The sequence below is a fragment of the Cetorhinus maximus genome, chromosome 9 (assembly GCF_964194155.1).
Source record: "Cetorhinus maximus chromosome 9, sCetMax3.hap1.1, whole genome shotgun sequence".
NCBI lineage: Eukaryota > Metazoa > Chordata > Chondrichthyes > Lamniformes > Cetorhinidae > Cetorhinus > Cetorhinus maximus.
Window position 1 is genome coordinate 92,134,223 of NC_135887.1, and position 19,778 is coordinate 92,154,000.

Below are 19,778 nucleotides of genomic sequence, written 5' to 3' on the forward strand. Positions count from 1 at the left end.
TTCCAGGTCTTGCTGCATTTGGACATGAACTGCTTCAGTATCTGAGGAGCCGTGAATGGTGCTGAACATTGTGCAATCATCAGCGAATATCCCCACTTCTGATCTTATGACGGAAGGAAGATCATTGATGAAGCAGCTGAGGATGGTCAGCCATGGACACTTCCCAGAGGAACTCATGCAGTGATGTCCTGGAGCTGAGATGACTGACCTCCAACAACCACAACCATCTTCCTTTGTGCTATGACTCCAACCAGTGGAGAGTTTCCCCCGATTCCCATTGACTCCAGTTTTGCTAGGGTCCCTTGATGCCACACTCAGTCAAATGCGGCCTTGATGTCAAGGGCAGTCACTCTCACCTCACCTCTGGAATTCAGCTCTTTTGTCCATGTTTGAACCAAGGCTGCAATGATATTTTGTGTTTGCCTTCACTGTAGAAGACACAAATAACATCCCAGAAATACTTGTAAATCAAGAAGTGAAAGGAACGGAAGAACTTAAAACAACTAGAATCACCAGGGAAAGGGAACTGAGAAATATATTCAACTAGAGGTTGACAAAGCCCCTGGACTTGATGGTCTGCATCCCAGTGTCTTAAAAGAAGTGGCTGCTGTGATGCATTGGTTATAATTTTCCAAAATTCCCAAGATTCTGGAAAAGTCCCAGATTGAAAAATAGCGAATGAAATTCCTCTATTCAAGAAAGGAGGGAGACAGAAAGCAGGAAACTATAGACCAGTTAGCCTAACAGCTGTCATAGAGAAAATGCCAGAATTTTTTTTAAAATTCAGTCATTGGATGTGGGCGTCACTGGCTAGGTCAGCATTTATTGACCATCCATAATTGTCCTTGAGAAGGTGGTGGTGAGCTGCCTTCTTGAACCGCTGCAGTCCATGTGGTGTAGGTGCACGCACAGTGCCATTAGGGAGGGAGTTCCAGGATTTTGACTTAGAATCTATTATTAAGTAGCTTATAGCAGGGAACTTAGAAAATCTTAATGCAATCAGGCAAAGTCAACATGGTTTTGTGAATGGGAAATCATGTTTGCCTAACTTATTAGAGTTCTTTGAGGAAGTGGCAGATAAGGTGGATAAAGGGGAACCTGTAGATGTGGTATACTTGGATTTTCAAAAGGCTTTTGATAAGGTGCCATAACAAAGGTTAATACACAAGCTAAGAGCTTGTAACATATTAGCATGGATAGACAATTGTTAGCTAACAGGAAGCAGAGAGTAGGGATAAATGGTCATTTTTGGGTTAACAAGATGTGATGAGTGGAGCACCAATGGGATCAGTGCTGGGGCCACAACTGCTTATAATCAATATCAATTTGGATGAAGGTACCGAGTGTACGGTTGCAAAATTTGCTGATGACATAAAGTTAGGTGGGACAATGAATTGTGAAGAGGACATGCCCTAGGCCCAACCATCTTCAGCTGCTTCATCAATGATCTTCCTTCCATCATAATGTCAGAAGTGGAAATGTTCGCTGATGATTGCACAATGCTCAGCACCATTCGTGACTCTTCAGATGCTGGAGCAGTCCATATACAAATCAGCAAGACCTGGACAATATCCAGACTTGGGCTGACAACTGGGAAGTAACATTTGCGACATACAAGTGCCAGGCAATGGCCATCTCCTACAAGAGATAATCTAACCATCGCTCCTTGACATTCAATGGCATTACCATCACTGAATCGCCCACTATCAAAATCCTGGGGGTTACCATTGACCAGAAACTGAATTGGACTAGCCATATAAATTCTATGGCTACAAGAGCAGGTCAGGGACTAGGAATCCTGCGGTGAGTACTCACTTTCTGACTCCCCAAAGCCTGTCCACCATCTACAAGGCACAAGTCAGGAGTTGATGGAATACTCTCAACTTGCCTGGATGACTGCAGCTCCTGCAACACTCAAGAAGCTTGACACCATCTAGGATGAAGCAACCCGCTTGTTTGGCACTCTATCCACAAACATGCACTCTCTCCATCACCAACACACAGTAGCAGCAGTGTGTACCATCTACAAGATGCACTGTAGGAACTCACCAAGGCTCCTTGGACAGCACCTTCCAAACCCGCGACCACTGCCCTCTAGAAGGGCAAGGGCAGCAGATGCATGAGAACACCACCATGTGGAAGTTCCCCTCCAAGCCACAACCATCCTGGCTTGGAAATATATCGCCGTTCCTTCACTGCCGCTGAATCAAAATCCTGGAACTCACTTTCTAACAGCACTGTGGGTGTACCTACACCACATGGACTACAGCTGTTGAAGAAGGCAGCTCACCACCACCACCTCAAAGGCAATTAGGGATGGGCAATAAATGCTGGCCTAGCCAGCGATGCCCACATCCCATGAATGAATTTTAAAAATAAGTCTGCAGTGGGATATAGACGGGTTAAGTGAGTGGGCAAAAAAATTGTCAGATTGTTTATAATGTAGGAAAATGTGAACTTGTCCACTTTAGCAGAAAGAATAGAAAAGCAGTATATTATTTTCGTGGAGAGAGACTGCAGTAGAGAGGGAAATGGGTGTCCTGGTACATGAATCACAAAAAGTTAGTATGCAGGTACAGCAAGTGATTAGGAAGGCAAATGGAACGTTGTCATTTATTGCAAGGGGAATGGAGTATAAAAGTGGCGATGTTTCGCTATAATTTTGTGAAAGGGAAATCATGTTTAAGAGAAAGGGAAATTGTGTTTAACCAACTTATTAGAGTTATTTGAGTAAGTATCATATGCTGTGGATAAATTGGAACCAGTGGATGTACTGTACTCATATTACCAGAAAGCATTTGATAATGTGGCACATCAAAGGTTATTGCAGAAAATAAAAGCTCATGGTATAGGGGGCAACATATTGGCATGGATAGAAGATCGGCTGGCTAACAGAAAGCAGAAATAAATGGGTCTTTTTCGGTTGGCAAGAAGTAATGAGTGGCATGCCACAGGGATTAGTGCTGGGACCTCAACTGTTTACAATTTACATAAATGACTTGGATGAAGGAATGGATGGGATGGTTGCCCAATTTGCTGATGACATAAAGATAGGTAGGAAAGTAAATTGTGAAGAGGACATAAGGAGGCTGCGAGAAAGATATAGATAGGTTAAGGATGAGTGGGCAAAGATCTAGCAAATGGAGTATAATGCAGGAAAATGTGAAATTGTCCATTTTGGCAAGAAGAGTAAAAGAGAAGCATAAATGGTGAGAGAATACAGAGCTCTGAGGTGCAGAGGGATCTGGGAGTCCAAGTGCACGAATCACAAAAGGCTAGTATGCAGGTTCAGCAAGTTATAAGGAAAGTGAATAACATGTTATAATTTATTGCGAGGTGAATTGAATACAAAAGTAGGGAGGTTATGCTTCAGTTTTACATGGCACTAGTGAGACCACATTTTGAGTACTATGTACAGCATTGGTCACATTATTTAAGGAAGGATGTAAATGCGTTGGAAGCAGTGCAGAGAAGGTTTCCCAGACTAATACCTGGAACAGGTGGATTGTTTTATGAGGAAAGGTTGGACAGACTAGGCTTGTATCTGCTGGAGTGTAGAAAAGTAAGAGGCAACTTTATTGAAACATGTAAGATCCTGAGGGGTATAGAGAGAATGTTTCCTCTTGTGGGAGAATCTAGAACTAGGGGTCACTGTTTAAAAATAAGGGGTCGCCCATTTAAAACAGATGAGGCAAATTTCACTCAGAGGGTCATGAGTCTTTGGAACTTTCTTCCTGAAAAGGTGGTGGAAGCAGAGTCTTTTAAGGCAGAGGTGGATAGGTTCTTGGTAAGCAAGGGGGTGATAGGTTACCAGGGGTAGTTGGGATGCAGATTTCAGGTTACAATCAGATCAGCCATCATCTTATTAAATGGTGGAGCAGGCTCAAGGGGATGAATGGTCTACTCCTGCTCCTTGTTTGTATGTTTGTAGTTGTACAGTGCATTGGTCAGACCACATCTGGAGTACTGTGTAAAGTTTTGGTCTCCCAAATTAAGAAAAGATATAATTGCATTAGAAACAGTTTAGAGAAGGTTCCCTCGACTGGTTCCTGGAATGAAGGGGTTATCTTATGAAGAAACGTTTGACAGGTCGGGACTGGATCCATTGGAGTGTAGAAGAATGAGAGGTGATCTTATTGATACAGATAATATCCTGAGGGAACTTGACAGGGTGGATGTGGAGAGGGCACTTCCCCTTATGGGAGAGACTAGGACTAGGGGACACAATTTAAAAATAAGAGGTCTCCCATTTAAGATAAAAATGAGGAGAATTTTTTTCTCTGAGGGTCATTAGTCAGTGGAGTACTGTTCCCCAGAGAACATTGGAGGCAGGGTCATTGAATGTTTTTAAGGCAGAGTTAGACAGATTCTTGACTGACAAGGGAATCAAAGGTTATGGAGGGTAGACAGGAAAGTAGAGGCCACAATCAGATCAGCCAAGTCTTATCGAATGGCAGCCAGGCTTGGGGGGTGCCGAAAGTTCTACTCCTCCTCCTAATTCATTTGTTCATATGTTTGTATGTGTGGTAGGTCTTAGCTATAACGTTTTCATCAGTGACTAGGTTGCCAATGCTCCAGGTTTGCATAGTGAAATATAACCATTGAGATATGGTACTGTAGAATTGATGGTACCTGTGGAGCTGGGCTGTTATTATGTGACATATTATTATGTGAATCACTGTCTTCAGGAAAGAAAAGAGATCATTGGGAATTGATGGAGAATTTCATGGATGTCAAAGTTGAGTTTCTAGCCTCAGCCTATCTGTTGCAGACAGCAGAAGTTAAACACCCCGTGCAGCAAGGAAGGAACATTTGGATTGCTAATATTCACTTGAGATGCTCTTATGCATCTTGTAGTTTCTGGTTGAGTAGTGGAAGACATTAGACCTTTCACTGAACTTTTGATACTGCTTTAACAGAAGACAAAATAATAGACTTGAAATCTTCGACTTCTTGGTAAAATAACACAGAACTGTTAGCTTGACCAAAATCAGGATGCAAGATAGCTTTGTTTATTGTCTAGGATATTTGGTGGAGAGGCATATGTGTCAGCAAGACTGAAAGGGAGCCTTTATAAGCTACAAAACCTGAGCAACTGATAAGAATAAACAATGCTGACAGTTGCAAAGATAGGAAAGCAATGCTTGTAAATTGATCAGACATTCTTTGCTGCTTAAGTCAATCCATGTAATGGATGATGATCAAACAGCAGACTTGAAAGAAAACCGTTTAAAAGTGTACAAGGTTTTTCAGGAGAACCACATGTAATGTCTGGACAAGACAGCATAGGACAATAAATCTCTTTACCTCCCAAGACAAAGAATTTGGTTAATTATTTGTCATGACTTGTACTCATTAGAAAAGATTGTATGAAAAGTTGTTACTTTCCTTCTGTTGCATTGTATGTAAAATTAAATTCTGTACAAAGTTAGAAACTAATTATCGTGTATTACTTGCTCCTCGATCTTTGGAATTCTGAACAGAAGTGAAAATATGGCTCACTTTAGCCTCCTTAATGCAGATAGGGATCTGGCATGAAGGTGATTGATGAAGGTTAAGAAGTAGGGAATTGTTTTTCATAGCCAGTTATCTAACACATGCAGAAACTCACTACCCTGTTTAAGAATCTGCAAATTAAGCTATGTCTCCATTCACCCCTGCACTTTTCCCTCTCCACCATTTCTTCTCCACCCCCTTCACCACATCCTTTCCTTACTACTGCCTGTTTTTTGTCTCCCTAAAGTTACAATGTTAAAAGTCTATGAATTGAAGTTATTGTTGGCATGCCTCCCCATAGCCCCAGAAGTTAATTTTATACTTGCCAGCCATTAATTACAAATTAACAAGGGGGCCTTATTTCAAATAGCAAAAAACATGGCTTTTGCTAGTTGAGAAGTTACCGGAGGAGAAATTAATTTGTGTAGCATCACATCTCGCACTTCTACACCAGACTTACCTTAATTCCCCGGAGGTAGGCAGCGCCATGGACTGCTACCTGTGTGGCCTATGGAACATGCTTCATTGATGTCAATGAAGAATGTCATGCGGGTCTTGCAGATAGCAGCCCACAGTGCTGTGTGCCTCCAAGGAATTGAGGTAAGTCCGTGTAGAAGTGCTAGGAGTGATGCTACCCAAATGAATTTCTCCTTCAATCGTTTTTAAGCCACAGGATGAGGAGCAAATAGACATGGCAGTTACTCTGAAATTTATGGTCTTGTGAAATGGACAAACAAATGGACCAGAGCCACATGACATGGCCACTACAGATTTCAGTATACATAACTTAAAAATTAACATTTGTGATTTGACAACAAATGATTATTTGCCCAGATCTAGAGACATCATTTTGAGAATAGTTGGTAAAGAAATCATTAAAATTCAATAAATGGTAAATGTGCATCCATCAATATTGAAAAACTTTACTTACATAACCTCCATTCTCTTGCATCACTGGGTCTTGTGGTTGAATTTTATGGAGCAAAGGGGTGTGCTTGGGTTCAATCCCTGTGATGGAAGATGGTCCTTGATCTCTTGTGTCAACATGGACTTCTTTCATCTGCATGATGGAAGTGACAAGAAAAACTAACTCAACAGTTAAAAATGTGACACACATTCTTTAACTTATTCACAAAAATTTAACATTCCTGTCAACTGGACTGATCGGTCCATGCAGTAAAGGCTAATATAAATGATTGTCAATTATAAATGTTTTCCTTAATAGGTTTAAATAGAAACCATACTGACAAATCCTGCTTCAACCAAAAGCACAACAAATCTTTTATGTGTTAATTCTGCATTATTTGATCAGGAACATAAGATCACAGGAATGTTCAGGGCCAGAAAAATAAATACTCTTAACTGGCCAGCCCCAAAAGCAAAATACTGCAGAAGCTTAAAATCAGATATAAAAGCAACAAATGTTGTAAATGTTCAGCAGGTCTGGCAGCATTTGTGGAGAGAGAAATGGAGGCCTGAATTTTTGCTGAGTCAGAAGGGCTCCACGCCTTAGCCAAAATGGCACTGGAGCCCCAAAGCCAGCACCCACCCTTTTCACCTGGTTCGGGTGGTGGGGGGGGTGCAAGGTGAAGGAGGGGGAATGGGGGCCCACACTCCCCTGGCACCAGTGCAGAGGCAGCCACAAGGGCTGCCAGGTGCAACAGCCAGCCTCGGCGCTCTGGGACTTCATCGCAGTTGTAATAAAAAGAGTAAAACAAAAGACAGGCCTCTAGCCCTCACTCCCCACATGCTCCCCATGCTCCATCCATGCCACCTCATGGCCCACGCCCACCCCTTGTGGCTACTCATACCGTCCAAGCCAACCTGTGCTCCTCTACCCACTCTCATGGCCCTTTATAGCCCCTATGCCAACTTAGTGTCAACACATACCAACCCATGCCCCTACACCCACCACCCTTACATCCTCCATACCAAGTCACCCAATATCCACAATGGGGAGACCTTGAGAGCCATGCTGAGATTAAATAAAATAAAGTTCTAAGCATCCTTTATAGACATCACTACATTTACAAAATACACACCCATTTTTAAAACCCCATCCACAAATCACAGAGGCAGCTGCACATTTAAAAGTGCGATTGCCTTCACTCAGAAGCAATTTTGGTCGCCCAGGTTTCTGAAACTCAACCTGTGGGTGTTATGATATGGCAGATGGTAATTGTCAGACTGACCAAATTGCAAAGGGAAACTTGGTCAAGCTATCACAACGAATTTGTAATTTGTATTTATTACGAGGAGGTATGTACATTGAAATCAGAAGTAAGGAGTCCACTACCACCTTTGGAGATTTTAAAGATTAAATTAAAACATGTATTAACAAAAGAAATTAAAACTTAAACACATATTAACGACGCAGTTGTCTGTCATTTTACATAGCCCTCTCCAACGTTATGGTTGGCAGATGAGCGAATCGGCCAGATGGCCTTTACATTTTTCAGCAAACCTCATCCAAGGGTAGGATGAGGTTTCTGTCATTAAATAACATAAAAATAGAAATCTGTGGACACCATTTTTTATCATCTATATGTTTAGGTGCCTGATTGTGATGCTTGGACATTTCTTTCCTGATTTTAAAATCTTTATTTCCTGGGTTTCAGGTCTTCAGCTCCCTAAGGCAGCTCTCAACCTTCAGGGAGCTTTCTGTCAGCACTCACGCACGTCCTTGTCGGCGTCATCGCCCGCCCTCTCCTCCTGCCCCCACCCCAGCACCGTTGAGCTTTTCAGCATATGCTTCATGCTGGCTGGCCATTAATTGACCAGCCAGTGTGAAATCGCAGTTGGGGGCCGTTCATGGTTGACGGTCCGTTTCCCAACCGCTCCCAGGCCTGCCAGTCGCGCCCACCTACCAAGCTGAAAATTCAGGCCAAGATTATAGTTACCCAGTTACATTTAGTCTTATAACAGTTCCCACAAGATTTCTACTCAACTAGACTCCCAACGACACATCCCTTTCAGGCAACAGTACAGATAGATACTTACTCTATAAAACATCCAGCAATGTTACCACAAGCACCTACTGTTGCTATGAGGGAGGCATTTCACTGCTTCTTTCTCCCTCTCATGCAACAATGGAATTCCAAGGCTTCTATCAAAATCTTGCACTCTGGAACAACAAACTTCTCCAGAGTGGCTAGAGGCTGTTTTTATAGCTCTGTTTCACACAGTGCACCATTCAAGATCTCACACAGTTACTCCCCATATAGCTTTCCATCTTTCTTTAAATATATTTCCTCCCTTTTGATCTGTAAATCCCATTGTTTAAACCTTTTGTTGAAAGTTACTTTTCCCAGAATATAAAAATCTTTCATGTTGTCATTATGGCCAGCACTTTAAACTTAATAACTTTGCCTTATTTATTTTGCCAGTTGTAAACATCTTATCATGTCCTTTTGAAAAGCCAACCACCTCTCAACTTATCTAAAAATGCAAATTCCATTCACACTGTATCTGCTGGGGCCTCATCTTAGCTTGCCACATCTCCATTAGGGGAGACAGTGGTGTAGTGGTAATATAACTGGACTAACAACCTAGAGGCCCAGGTTAATATTCTTGGGACATGGGTTCAAATCCCACCATGGCAGCCAGTGGAGTTTAAATTCAATTAACAACAATCTGGAATATAAAGCTAGTCTCAGTAAAGGTGACCATTAAACTATCATCAATTGTGGTAAAGATCCATCTGGTTCACTGATGTTCTTTAAGGAAGGAAATCTGCCATCCTTACCTGGTCTGGCTGACATGTGACTCCAGACCCAAAGCAACATGGTTGACTCTTAACTGCCCTCTGAAATGGCTGAGCAAGACATTCAATTCAAGGGTGATTAAGAATGAGCATCAAAAGCTGGCTTTGCCAGTGATGCCCACATCTCATGAAAGAATAAAGGATTTCAAAAATGCCTGTTTACACATAACCCTTTTGATGATTCAAACCTTGCAGTTTAATTAAACAGGGCATAAACACACACACACACACACACACACAAACACACAGAGTCCCATAAGCCTGCTTTAGTATCCCATAGTAATATTAGGAAACAAAATGATCTTTCCTTTACAGTGGGCTTTAGACATTTGAGCAAAAGGTCTAAAGCTGCCAGAGTTCTTTGGAGAGGTCAGGTACTCTTTGGAATTGTTAGCAGTAGACACGACAATGCATAAAAAGTTGATAAGGTCTGCGGAACTGTCAAGTTGTTTAAATCCCCTGCTCTTTAATTTAACAGAACAACAGTCTGCCATTGAAAGAAAAAGGTGCTTACAATTTCACTAGATGTTTGTTGCCATAAACCAGAGGGTTATCATTATAGAACTAGTGTTCCTTAACTGTTTCCACAACCTATCATTATCACAGCAGGGGAGCTATATGTTCATAGTTTGATTGACAACTCCAAGTGGTTATAAATAGGTTATCTACCTTTGATGTAGGGCTATGAATATAAATGTTTGTTTTATAAGGGATTATGTACTTGAAGGGATTGAAATGTATTGACTGGGATTTTAACAATGGGCATGTATTCTGTTAATATGGTGATGTCTGTAAAGGATGCTTATAGCTTTATTTAATTTATTCCCACCATGGCACCCAAAGTCTCCCCTCTGCGGATACTGGGTGAATTGGCATGGACGGTGTAAGGGCAAAGGGTGGTGGGTGCAGGGGCATGAGTTGGCATAGGGACTGTAAAGGGCCATGGGAGTGGATAGAGGGGCATAGGTTGGCATGTAGGGTATGAGTGGCCATGAGGTGTGGGTGGGGGCCATGAGGTGGCATGGAACCAGCATGGGGAGTGTGTGGGGAGTGAGGGCTAGAAAGCTGTCTTTTATTTTACTCTTTTTATTACAACTGCAATGAAGTCCCAGAACACCAAGGCAGGCTTGTTGCACCTGGCAGCCCCTGTGGCTGCCTCCGCACTGTTGCCAGGGGTGGTGAGCCCACTCCAGTTAGTACTGCCCCCGCCCCCCACCCTGCCCCACCCCCGGAACAAAAATCCAGTGGTTCGGGCAGTTTCTCCTGAGTTGGGTTTGCAGAGTTGGGAAATTGTTACAATGTAGAAGGAGGCCATTGTGCCTGCGCTGTCTCTCTGAATGAACAATTTCCCTTAGTTCCATTCTTCTGCCTTCTCCCAATAACCCTGCACATTCTTCCTTTTCAGATAACAGTCTCATTCCCTTTAGAATGCTTCAATTGAACCCGCTTCCAGCTCGATAGGAATCAACTGGATTAACATAGTATCCAAGGTATATACATCATAAATTGCCTGTCATTGTATTTTATATTTACATACTTTATGGCCTGGATTTTTCCAATGGCGGGCAGGGCTGGACTGGAGCGAACGGGGGCGGGTGCGGAGCCGATCGCCACCCGCGATCAGCTGCGTGCCGCCATTTTACGCGGGCGGGCCAATTAGCGCTCAGCACTACCTGTGCAGGTACGGGGAGGAGAGAGAGTCAGGGCCTGCGCTAGCGCAGCAATCTCCCTAAGGCACAGAGCTGCCTCACTCATAGACAATAAAAAACTTTAATAAACAATGTTAACATTTATTTAAACATGTCCCCTCACATGAGTTGGGATATGTTTGTAAAGGTGGGAAAAATAATTTATTGATTTTATAGAAGGTTCAGGAAACCTCATCCCGCCCATGGATGAGGTTTCCTGAAAAACGCAAAGGCTGCTTGGGCGTTTCGGCTGCCCGCCAACCTTAAGGTTGGACAGGCAGCGTTCTTAACTAGTTTAATTACTTTCTTAATGGCCTTAATAGACCGTTGACATTTCAGCAGGCGCGCAGCTGCCTCCAGCACGTACCCGTTGAACGAAATATCGAGATGACGCCCAATGACGTCGGGGCGCACGCCCAACGTCATCGCGCATCATTTTATACATCGGTGTGTCTGGCCCACCCATGCACGCCGACCGGAAGATTCAGCCCTATATTTTATATAAACATCATAATTTGCCTATCACTGTACTTTTTCTGTCATTCTGAGATTGATTCGCAGATTAGAAAATGAAAGTTCAGCTAAAAATTAAACTATTTCCAACTGTACTCACTTTCCAGCAAGGATCACTAGTTACTGATGAAAAGCAAAAACCCTGGATGTTTTATTTTCCCACAACTAAGCTCTTATATTCTTCTTCCTATTGATTACAGTTATATGATGGGCATTTTTAGTGATTACGAGAAAGGCTAAACTTAAGTTGAAGAACTTGTGTTAGTTTTTCCATCTAACATAGAGGTAATAGATTAAAAGGAACAATTTAAATTTTCCTGAATGTTGTTATTTTTCTTATAAGATTAATAAATTCTACTTATGGGGATTAATTCAGTAAGCTGCAGCAGGCATATATCAGGATGTTGTATCAAAGAGTTTAGAGCCTTTTGGTGTCTTTATGCTGGGGTGAACTGATTCCCCTCTATTCAACCTCAGTGGTTGGAAACAATAAAGGTTTAAGTTTATTTTTCGCAAGGATATGCCGTTTCCAAATCAGAATGTATTTAACTATTTAAGCTGTAAGCAATAAAGTGCCAATCAAACAAGGTTTTCTTGAATCAAAGAAAGAGCAAATTTATTAACCATCAAACCCAGTAAAAACACAACGTCAAGCATTCAGCCCACATGCAGTCATTTGGGCCCACACACGCATGTGCACACATATGCATACATGTGCATAAAGCAATAGGGGAGTTAGAGTCCAATAAAAAAAGGTAGAATATGCGGTTAAGTGTTCTTTGATTACCCTTCAGGTGTAGATTTTAAACGTTGCGGCCGATTTGAGTTAGCTGGTTTCTTAGATGCGGTCAGATGTAGAAGATGTTGCAATCATTATAAGATCTTGGTTCACTGATAGGTTCCTGGTAGAGTTGACTTCTCAAGCAAGGAGACATGCTTATTCCAAGAGAGAGAGAGGGAGAGAGAGCAGCGCTCAGCCTGTTTCATCTGCTAAAGACTTTCTTGACACTGCCAGTGTCACTTGCAATCTCTCTCAAGTGGCTGGGCAGCGTTGTCTTGAAATGCTTCACCCATTGTGTATTTCCAAGAGGTTTTGAATGTGTCGTCTGTGACAGCCATTGTTTCAATATCCAGAGCTTTGCATTTTTAATGTATCTTCCTAACACAGTTACAATGATGTCCGGATTATAGGAAATGTCTCTCTTCACACTTCCCTGAGGGTGATTTGTTTCTCACTTTCAGCTTGGAATGCAGCCCTGCATTTTTAAGCACTTTGCTGTGTCTCAGTTAAAATTGCAAAATTTCCAGTCAGTGGGAAGTTGAAAAATCATATTTTCAAAAATAAAGGGGAATAGCCTTGTGACACCAGTCATAAAGTCAGAATGCTTTGGGAGGTGGGAGATGCAAGGATCATAAGCCTACATTCCAGACAACTGCACAAACATCACAGTTAATAGTGAGTTTTATTGGAAAGCATTGCTTAGAACAAGCATTCCAACATTTGTTCCCTTTCTGTTATTAGCTTCATTTAGTGTTCTTTGAGCATGTAAAAAGCAGGGTGGATAAAGGAGAACCAGTAGATTTATGCATTTGAATTTCCAAAAGGCATTCAATAAAATGCCACATAAAAGATACTATACAAAATAAGAGCTCATGGTGTTAGGAGTAACATATTAGCACAGATAGAGGCTTGGCTAACTGACAGGAAACAGAAAGTCAGGATGAATAGGTCGTTTTCAGGATGGCAAACTGTAACTAGTGGTGTACCACAGGGATCAGTGCTGGGGCCTCAACTATTTACAATCTATACTTATAATTTGGATGAAGGCACAAAAAATATGGTAGCCAAATTTGTTAATGACATAAATATAGGTGGGAAAGCAAGTTGTGAAGAGGGCACAAAGAAGGCAGAATTTAATGCAATCCCTTGAGATGAGGAGGAATTTCTTCTTTCAGATGGTTGTTAAATTTTGAAATTCTCTTCCCCAGAGATCAGTAGATGCTGGGTCAATGAATATATTCAAGGCTGAGTGAGACAGATTTTTGATCTACAAGGGAATCAAGGGTTATTGTGGGCTGGCAGAAAAGTGGTGTTAAGACTATAATCAAATCAGCCATGATCTTACTGAATGGCGTAACGGGCTCGAGGGGCCAAATGGTCTTCTCCTGTTCCTATGTGTTATGATCATTTCTTTTTAACACTTGCAATGCATCCACACTTAATCTACATGCCAGCATCATGCTCTAGAGGTCAATGAATCTTGCAAAAAGAAGCACTTCTGAACATCTAATCTAGTTCTACCTTTATGTAACTTATACTTATGTTCTTATATCCTTTCTAACCTATTGCAGCAATTTTAGTTTTGAGAAGCGAAGGACTGTAGCTTTAAGAATAACTTTTTGTTGTAAGATCACATGATCTGTGTAAACCAATGTGTTAGCAGAGCAGAGAACCTCTTGTAGAGAGTTCTTCTTTAGTTATGGAGTTGATGCACACGTGTAGTTGCTGCTGCTGTCTTGTAAATAAGTTAAATGTTTTCACTAAGAAAAGTTGTCTGAAGATCAACTCTATAACAAACTGGTGATGAGGATAAATCAGTTTTGGTGCTATACCTCGCTCAGCAATTTTGAGTATCTAAATTCATTAGAAAGAAAAGAAGATATACTCATCCAAAATGCCATAGTTTGGCAGAATCGATCCCTTTGAGCCAGCCACAGACGATCAGTCTCAGTATATAGAATATCTTGAGTTCTACTTTCAAGCCAATAAAAACACGGGGGAGGAAGAGAGGAGAGCGATTCTCCTATTTGTGGGAGGTAGACCAACAGTTTAATTTGAAGCTTGATCGCCCCAATGTCTCAGATTCAAAGACTTTCAGTGAATTAGTAGACCTCGTTAAGGGACATTTTCAACCCAAGCCCTCAGTCACAACGAGGTTCAGGTTCAATTCACGGAATAGAGCCCCAGGGGAGACCATTGTTACCTACGTGGCAAAGTTAAAACAACTAACGGAATATTGTGATTTCGGTGAAACCCTGAATGACATGCTCAGAGATCGTTTAGTATGTGGCATGCAGGAAGAAGCTATTCAGTGAAGATTGCTGGCTAAAGTGAATCTTGATTTTAAGAAAGTGTTAGAAATAGCACTTGCGATGGAAAGCACTGTAAGGGATTCACAAGCAATTCAAGGGGCGCAAAATGGTGCCATTCTCCTAGGGAACAAGCAGCCAAAAGTGGTACGAAAAGCCGGGTCTCTGTCACAAAGTGGGAAACAGCCCCCACTAACCGAAAAATGAGAAGAAAGCTTAGCAACAAAATCGAAAACTAATTTTCATCAATATGGAAACAATCATTCTTCTAACAATTAGCAATTTAAAAAAGTAGAACATTATTTTTGTCACAGAAATGGACACATAATGAGACAATGCAAAGTGAGATTTAAACAGGCCTCCAAACAGCAAATGAAGTCCAATGAAGTCTATAGTGTAAAGGAGCTAGAAACAACCAATTCTGACATTTATTCATTATTCAGCATGAAGTTTGGGAAGACAGAGCCAATTATTGTCACAGTACAAGTGAATGGTAAACCCTTAGAAATGGAAGTAGACACGGGTGCTTCTACCACTATAATAGGAGAACGCACTTTCTGATATTGAAATAAAGGTGATCAACAATTAAATTTGGAACAAACATCTGCCAAGTTGAAAACGTACACAGGCGAAGAAATCCAGGTAAAAGATATCACCAGAGTAACAGTTCATAAGGGAAATTAACCTTAGTTGGCCAGTGAGATTTCAAAAGGAAGCTGGAAGAGTTCCTGAATTGGAAAAGGAACAAGGTGCTTCAGAAAGAGCCTGGAGAGCCCAAGGATTGCAACAGGATGAAAAAGGAGTGTGTAAGGATTCAGCAACCTGAAGAAATGAAAACTGTCTTAAACAGTGACATGGAAGAACAGCAGAAGAAACTCAATGAGACTCAGCTGAATGACAGAGTTCAAGATGAAGTGAGTGAACTTTGCAAAGAAAAAGAAACCCTGTTGAAAGACCTTCACACACTACAAGAATCCCTCAGGTCAAAGTTTGTACCTCTGAAAAATTACGAAGAGAAACAGGAAGAATTGAACATCTCTCTGAACAAACTGAAGATCCAGTTGGCAGAGAAAGACACAGCAATGTTCAAGTTTCTAGGAGGAAGCCAACAGATACAAAAAGGAGACAGAAGAGCTGAAGAATCAGCTGAATGAAGCTAAAGAGGCTTTAAAAGCAAAGTTCATCGAGATTTCCAAGATACGATTAGATAATGAAGTCATGGGTAGCTCAACTATTGAACTAAGACAAGTTGAGATTGCACCTGAGAGGAGTCTGGCTGACAGTGAAGTCAAAAAGAAGGCCAAGACTAAATTCGGTGCTAAAAAGGAGACATGTAGAAAGAGGATGCAGAATCACTGATGAGGTACCGTCTTTGGACAAGACTACACCTAATATTTCCCAATTTGGAGGGGAAGGTGGAAAAAAGTCAAGGGAACCAAAAAGCGACGCACGATTTGCATAGTCATGAGTGACAATTTACTGTTGGTGAAGCAGTATATGTAAAGAATTTCTGTGGAGGACCGAAGTGGTTACCAGGTAAAGTAAGCTCTGTGACCGGACCATTGTCATACCACGTGGGAGTGGAGGGCCGGATCACCCATAAGCATATGGATCATTCAAGAAAAAGGGAGATGTCCCAACAAAATAATGTTCTACCCGTAACCATTACTGAACCAGTGATTCCTGTTGACATTGCTCAGCCAAGGACAGACATGCCCAATGTCTCTGTCGGAGTGGAAGACACTGAACTGCATGTGCCTAGTGAGGTACCTGATGTTAATGCGGTTCCAGAGAATGTGTTTCCTACAAAAGAATCTGAAGTCGTGGATATACGACGTTCCACACAGATCAGGAAACCACCTGAAAGACTGAACTTGTAATTTCATGACATTTGTAATATTGTAATGTCATGAGATAAATATCCTTGTAAATACAAAATGTACAGCAAAGTTAAAGGGGGAGGAATGTAATAATTATAGTTTTGGGAAAGTAGGACTGTAGCTTTAAGAATAACTCAATGTTGTCAGATCACATGATAGACCAGCGTATTAGCAGCGCAGAGAACCTCTAGTAAAGAGTTCTTCTTTAGTTGTGGAGTTTGATGCACATGTGTATGCTGCTGCTGTCTTGTGAGTAAAGTTAAATATGCCCACTAAGAAAAGTAGTCTGGAAGATCAACTCTATAACACTTATCCAGCTCAATAATTAGACTTGGTCCACGTAGACAGGCTCAGTATTAACACCAACCACCTCTAGCTCAGGTATAGCATACAAAGATACAGAGTAAAACTTCTTCTACACTGCAGCACTGTACTTCAGCCCCAGCGTGCTACCCTAATGTGACATTTTTTTCCCACAATGGCCATTTTCAGTTTGGCAAAAAAAATCCTGAATTGACAACAACCTTACGCTGGATTAAGATTATTTAATGTAAAGCTCTTCAACAGAGAAATAACGACTGTTATCTAAGAACTTAGTCTACATTTGAACTTGGGTCTCACAAATAATAGGCCAAAGTCTAATCCATTACATAATCAGGCCCCATAGCTTAGATATTTTTGTCTATTGAGCATTTTCTTACATCTTTGAGGAATGGGAAGTTCAGTGGCCTTTTCCTCATGAATCCACTGCCCACAGAATGTAATTTGTGAGGAAAATCTTCTTTACCATCTGGGCGCCCATAGGGCACAAAGTCCTTCTTGGTTATTGACCGATAGTTATCTTGTAAAAGTTGCCTAAAGACAAAAGTGTGAAAAGTTAAGTTAAATATTTGAAGTTTTTATCTCCACCTACCCAATTTCCTTTCATACTCCTCTTCAGAAGGTGGTTGGTCATACTGAGGTTCCACTACTGAGCCAGCCACTACTGTAACCCAATCTTATCCTCATCCAGTTCCTGCAGAAATGTACTTTGAACAACATGGGAATTTAGAGGCAGGGAATAGAGTGGGAATTCTGGCTGATACGTCCCCACAATGCCCCCCCCTTCCCCGGCTACCGGGGCACTAGGGGCAAATGTACTGCCCCCAGCATCATTCTAAAGACTAAACCACAACACAAATCAGGGATACAACCTAAGACTTTTCTCATTTTTATGGCTCAGCACTGGATTAGATTTGTTTTGTAGTAGGAAGACAGTTAATTTTTAAGACATAAAGACTGATTTTCATTCTCTGAGCACACATCCCATCGTAAACCCCACCCCCACAACAACAGCATTCTGAAGACCTTCTCTCCTAATGCTTGGATGGAACGTCAGCCTGTGGAACAATATATAACCCACCTTCTTTTGACTTCTAGAACTTTGCTGAAGTCCGTTTCATCTGATGGGAGCTAAGTGAAATCAATTGGGTCTACTACCTGTTGGTATGCACATTTAGGCCTCTGCCAAGTGGATATCCCAGGAAAATGAGCCACACCATACCATATCTTACTCTCCTTTTGCACTACTTGTAGGCTCCTTGGAGATTCCAATTGCAATTAGGGATAGGCAGAAAATGCTGGCCTTACCAGTGATGCTCCTATCCCATGAAATAATTTTTTAAAATTGCCTGCACTTGGGCAATTCAGGGAAACCCCAAGAGGTAATGTAATGGGAGCATAACATCAGCATCATAGACAATGTTCTCTTTAATTTCTCTTTGCTGTGTGACCCATTTGTTGCATTTTGCAGTCCCTTTCAGATTTACACATGGCCTCACATCTTAAAGCGGCCGCCTCTTGTTAGCAGCCTGTTTGTCCTTTGCATGGTAAATTCTGGACTGTTGTGCACCCATGCAGCTTAGAAGGAACATTGATCACTGGGTATCTATCCCTTTTTTCTGTTTTGCACATAGGAAATTAGTAATCTCCAGGCACAAAGCACCTAAAAATTTTCTCCATTATTTGGTTAATCTTTTGACATTTTGTAAAGGAGGAAAAGTCAAACAAGGCCAGAGCAAGGTGTAAATGTTGATCAAGACACTATTACTAGAAATGTTTGAAAAGTCATAAGACTACTAAATCACATAAGAGACATTCAACTTACTGCTTGAGTTATCCTTTAATTAACATTCCTTGTGAATTATGAGGTGGCCTTGTATCTAGTGTCACCATGTCTGTCACTTTCTGACAAATGTACCATTGGTTAAGTAGGGCAGCTGGACAAGCCAGATACGGCAACACCCTGACAGAAAGAAGCCTGAGGTTAGAGAAGCCCTGCATCTTGGTTGTCTCTATTTGATCGCCAGAAAAGTGAAACATACTAGGGAGCCTCTTGTACAACTGTGCCAAAGACCTGTGTAGCAATAGTATGAACATTCACATGGATACTCTTACTGTGTTCTAAGATGCACTGCTGCAGATTCAATGTTACTGTGTGATGGACTGCATATCAAATGACTTTGACCACTTGCATTTCCACCTTTAGAGATATGTGTATCTGCACTCCTGAATCTCTTCATTCTTTTAAGAATATTACCACTGAGGACAAATTTTGTTTCATTCATTTTTCCTAAACTGACTACTACATATTTCTCTGCACTGAACTTCATCTACCGACAATGTATTTACTCCACTGTTTATATCCTCCTGCACTCTCTTTTGCATTCTTCCTTACAATTGGCTATACCTCCTAATTCAGTGTGATTAGAAAACGATGGTACAGTTTCTCTTCAGCTGATGTCCAAGTTATAAAAGTGATCCGCCACTGGAAACCAACACCCACATTCTTCCAATTGGGAAATATTTATTTACCTCTACCCTTTCTGTTCCTACAACGTCTATCCATGCAGCTACATTCCCTTTAATTTTCCTAACAAGTCTTTTATGTGGCACCTTATGCAATGTCTTCTGAAAATCTGGATAAACACTGGGGCATATTTTCTTTGGAGTTACACCAACTCTACAGTATAACAAGGACAGAAATTCAGGCAACAAATTAAATATAGTGAGGTTCCCCAGCGGTCCACATTTGGACCACTGCTTTTCTTAACTAGACCTGGGCACAACTTCAACAAAACCTGTAGGTGACACAAAACTTGGCAGTATTGTGAACCGTAAGGAGGATAGTGATAGACTTCAAGAGGACATAGACAGACAGATGGAATGGGTGGACAGTGACAGATGGAACTTCCTGCAGAGAAATGTGAAGTGATACATTTTGATAGCAAGAATGAGGAGAAGTAATACACAGCGAGTAGTTAGGATCTGGAATAAACTGCCCAAGAGTGTGGTGCAGGCAGATTCAAT

The 19,778-nt window shown here is 41.4% G+C and overlaps 2 protein-coding genes across 3 annotated transcripts in view; one reads left to right on the forward strand and one right to left on the reverse strand.

Annotated features, from left to right (window-relative positions):
• The window catches only part of eps8l2 (EPS8 signaling adaptor L2), a 598,035-nt gene that overhangs the window by 339,779 nt on the left and 238,478 nt on the right, over positions 1-19,778 (forward strand). The gene's annotated exons all lie outside the window — the stretch shown is intronic.
• saxo4 (stabilizer of axonemal microtubules 4) overlaps positions 1-19,778 on the reverse strand; it is a 169,356-nt gene that overhangs the window by 138,135 nt on the left and 11,443 nt on the right. Inside the window, exons 3-4 of the mRNA XM_078549101.1 lie at positions 17,132-17,285; positions 6,428-6,556 (exon numbers count right to left, since the gene is read on the reverse strand). Of these exons, the coding sequence (XP_078405227.1) occupies positions 6,428-6,556; positions 17,132-17,285 (283 nt within the window). The remainder of the gene's footprint in view (positions 1-6,427; positions 6,557-17,131; positions 17,286-19,778) is intronic.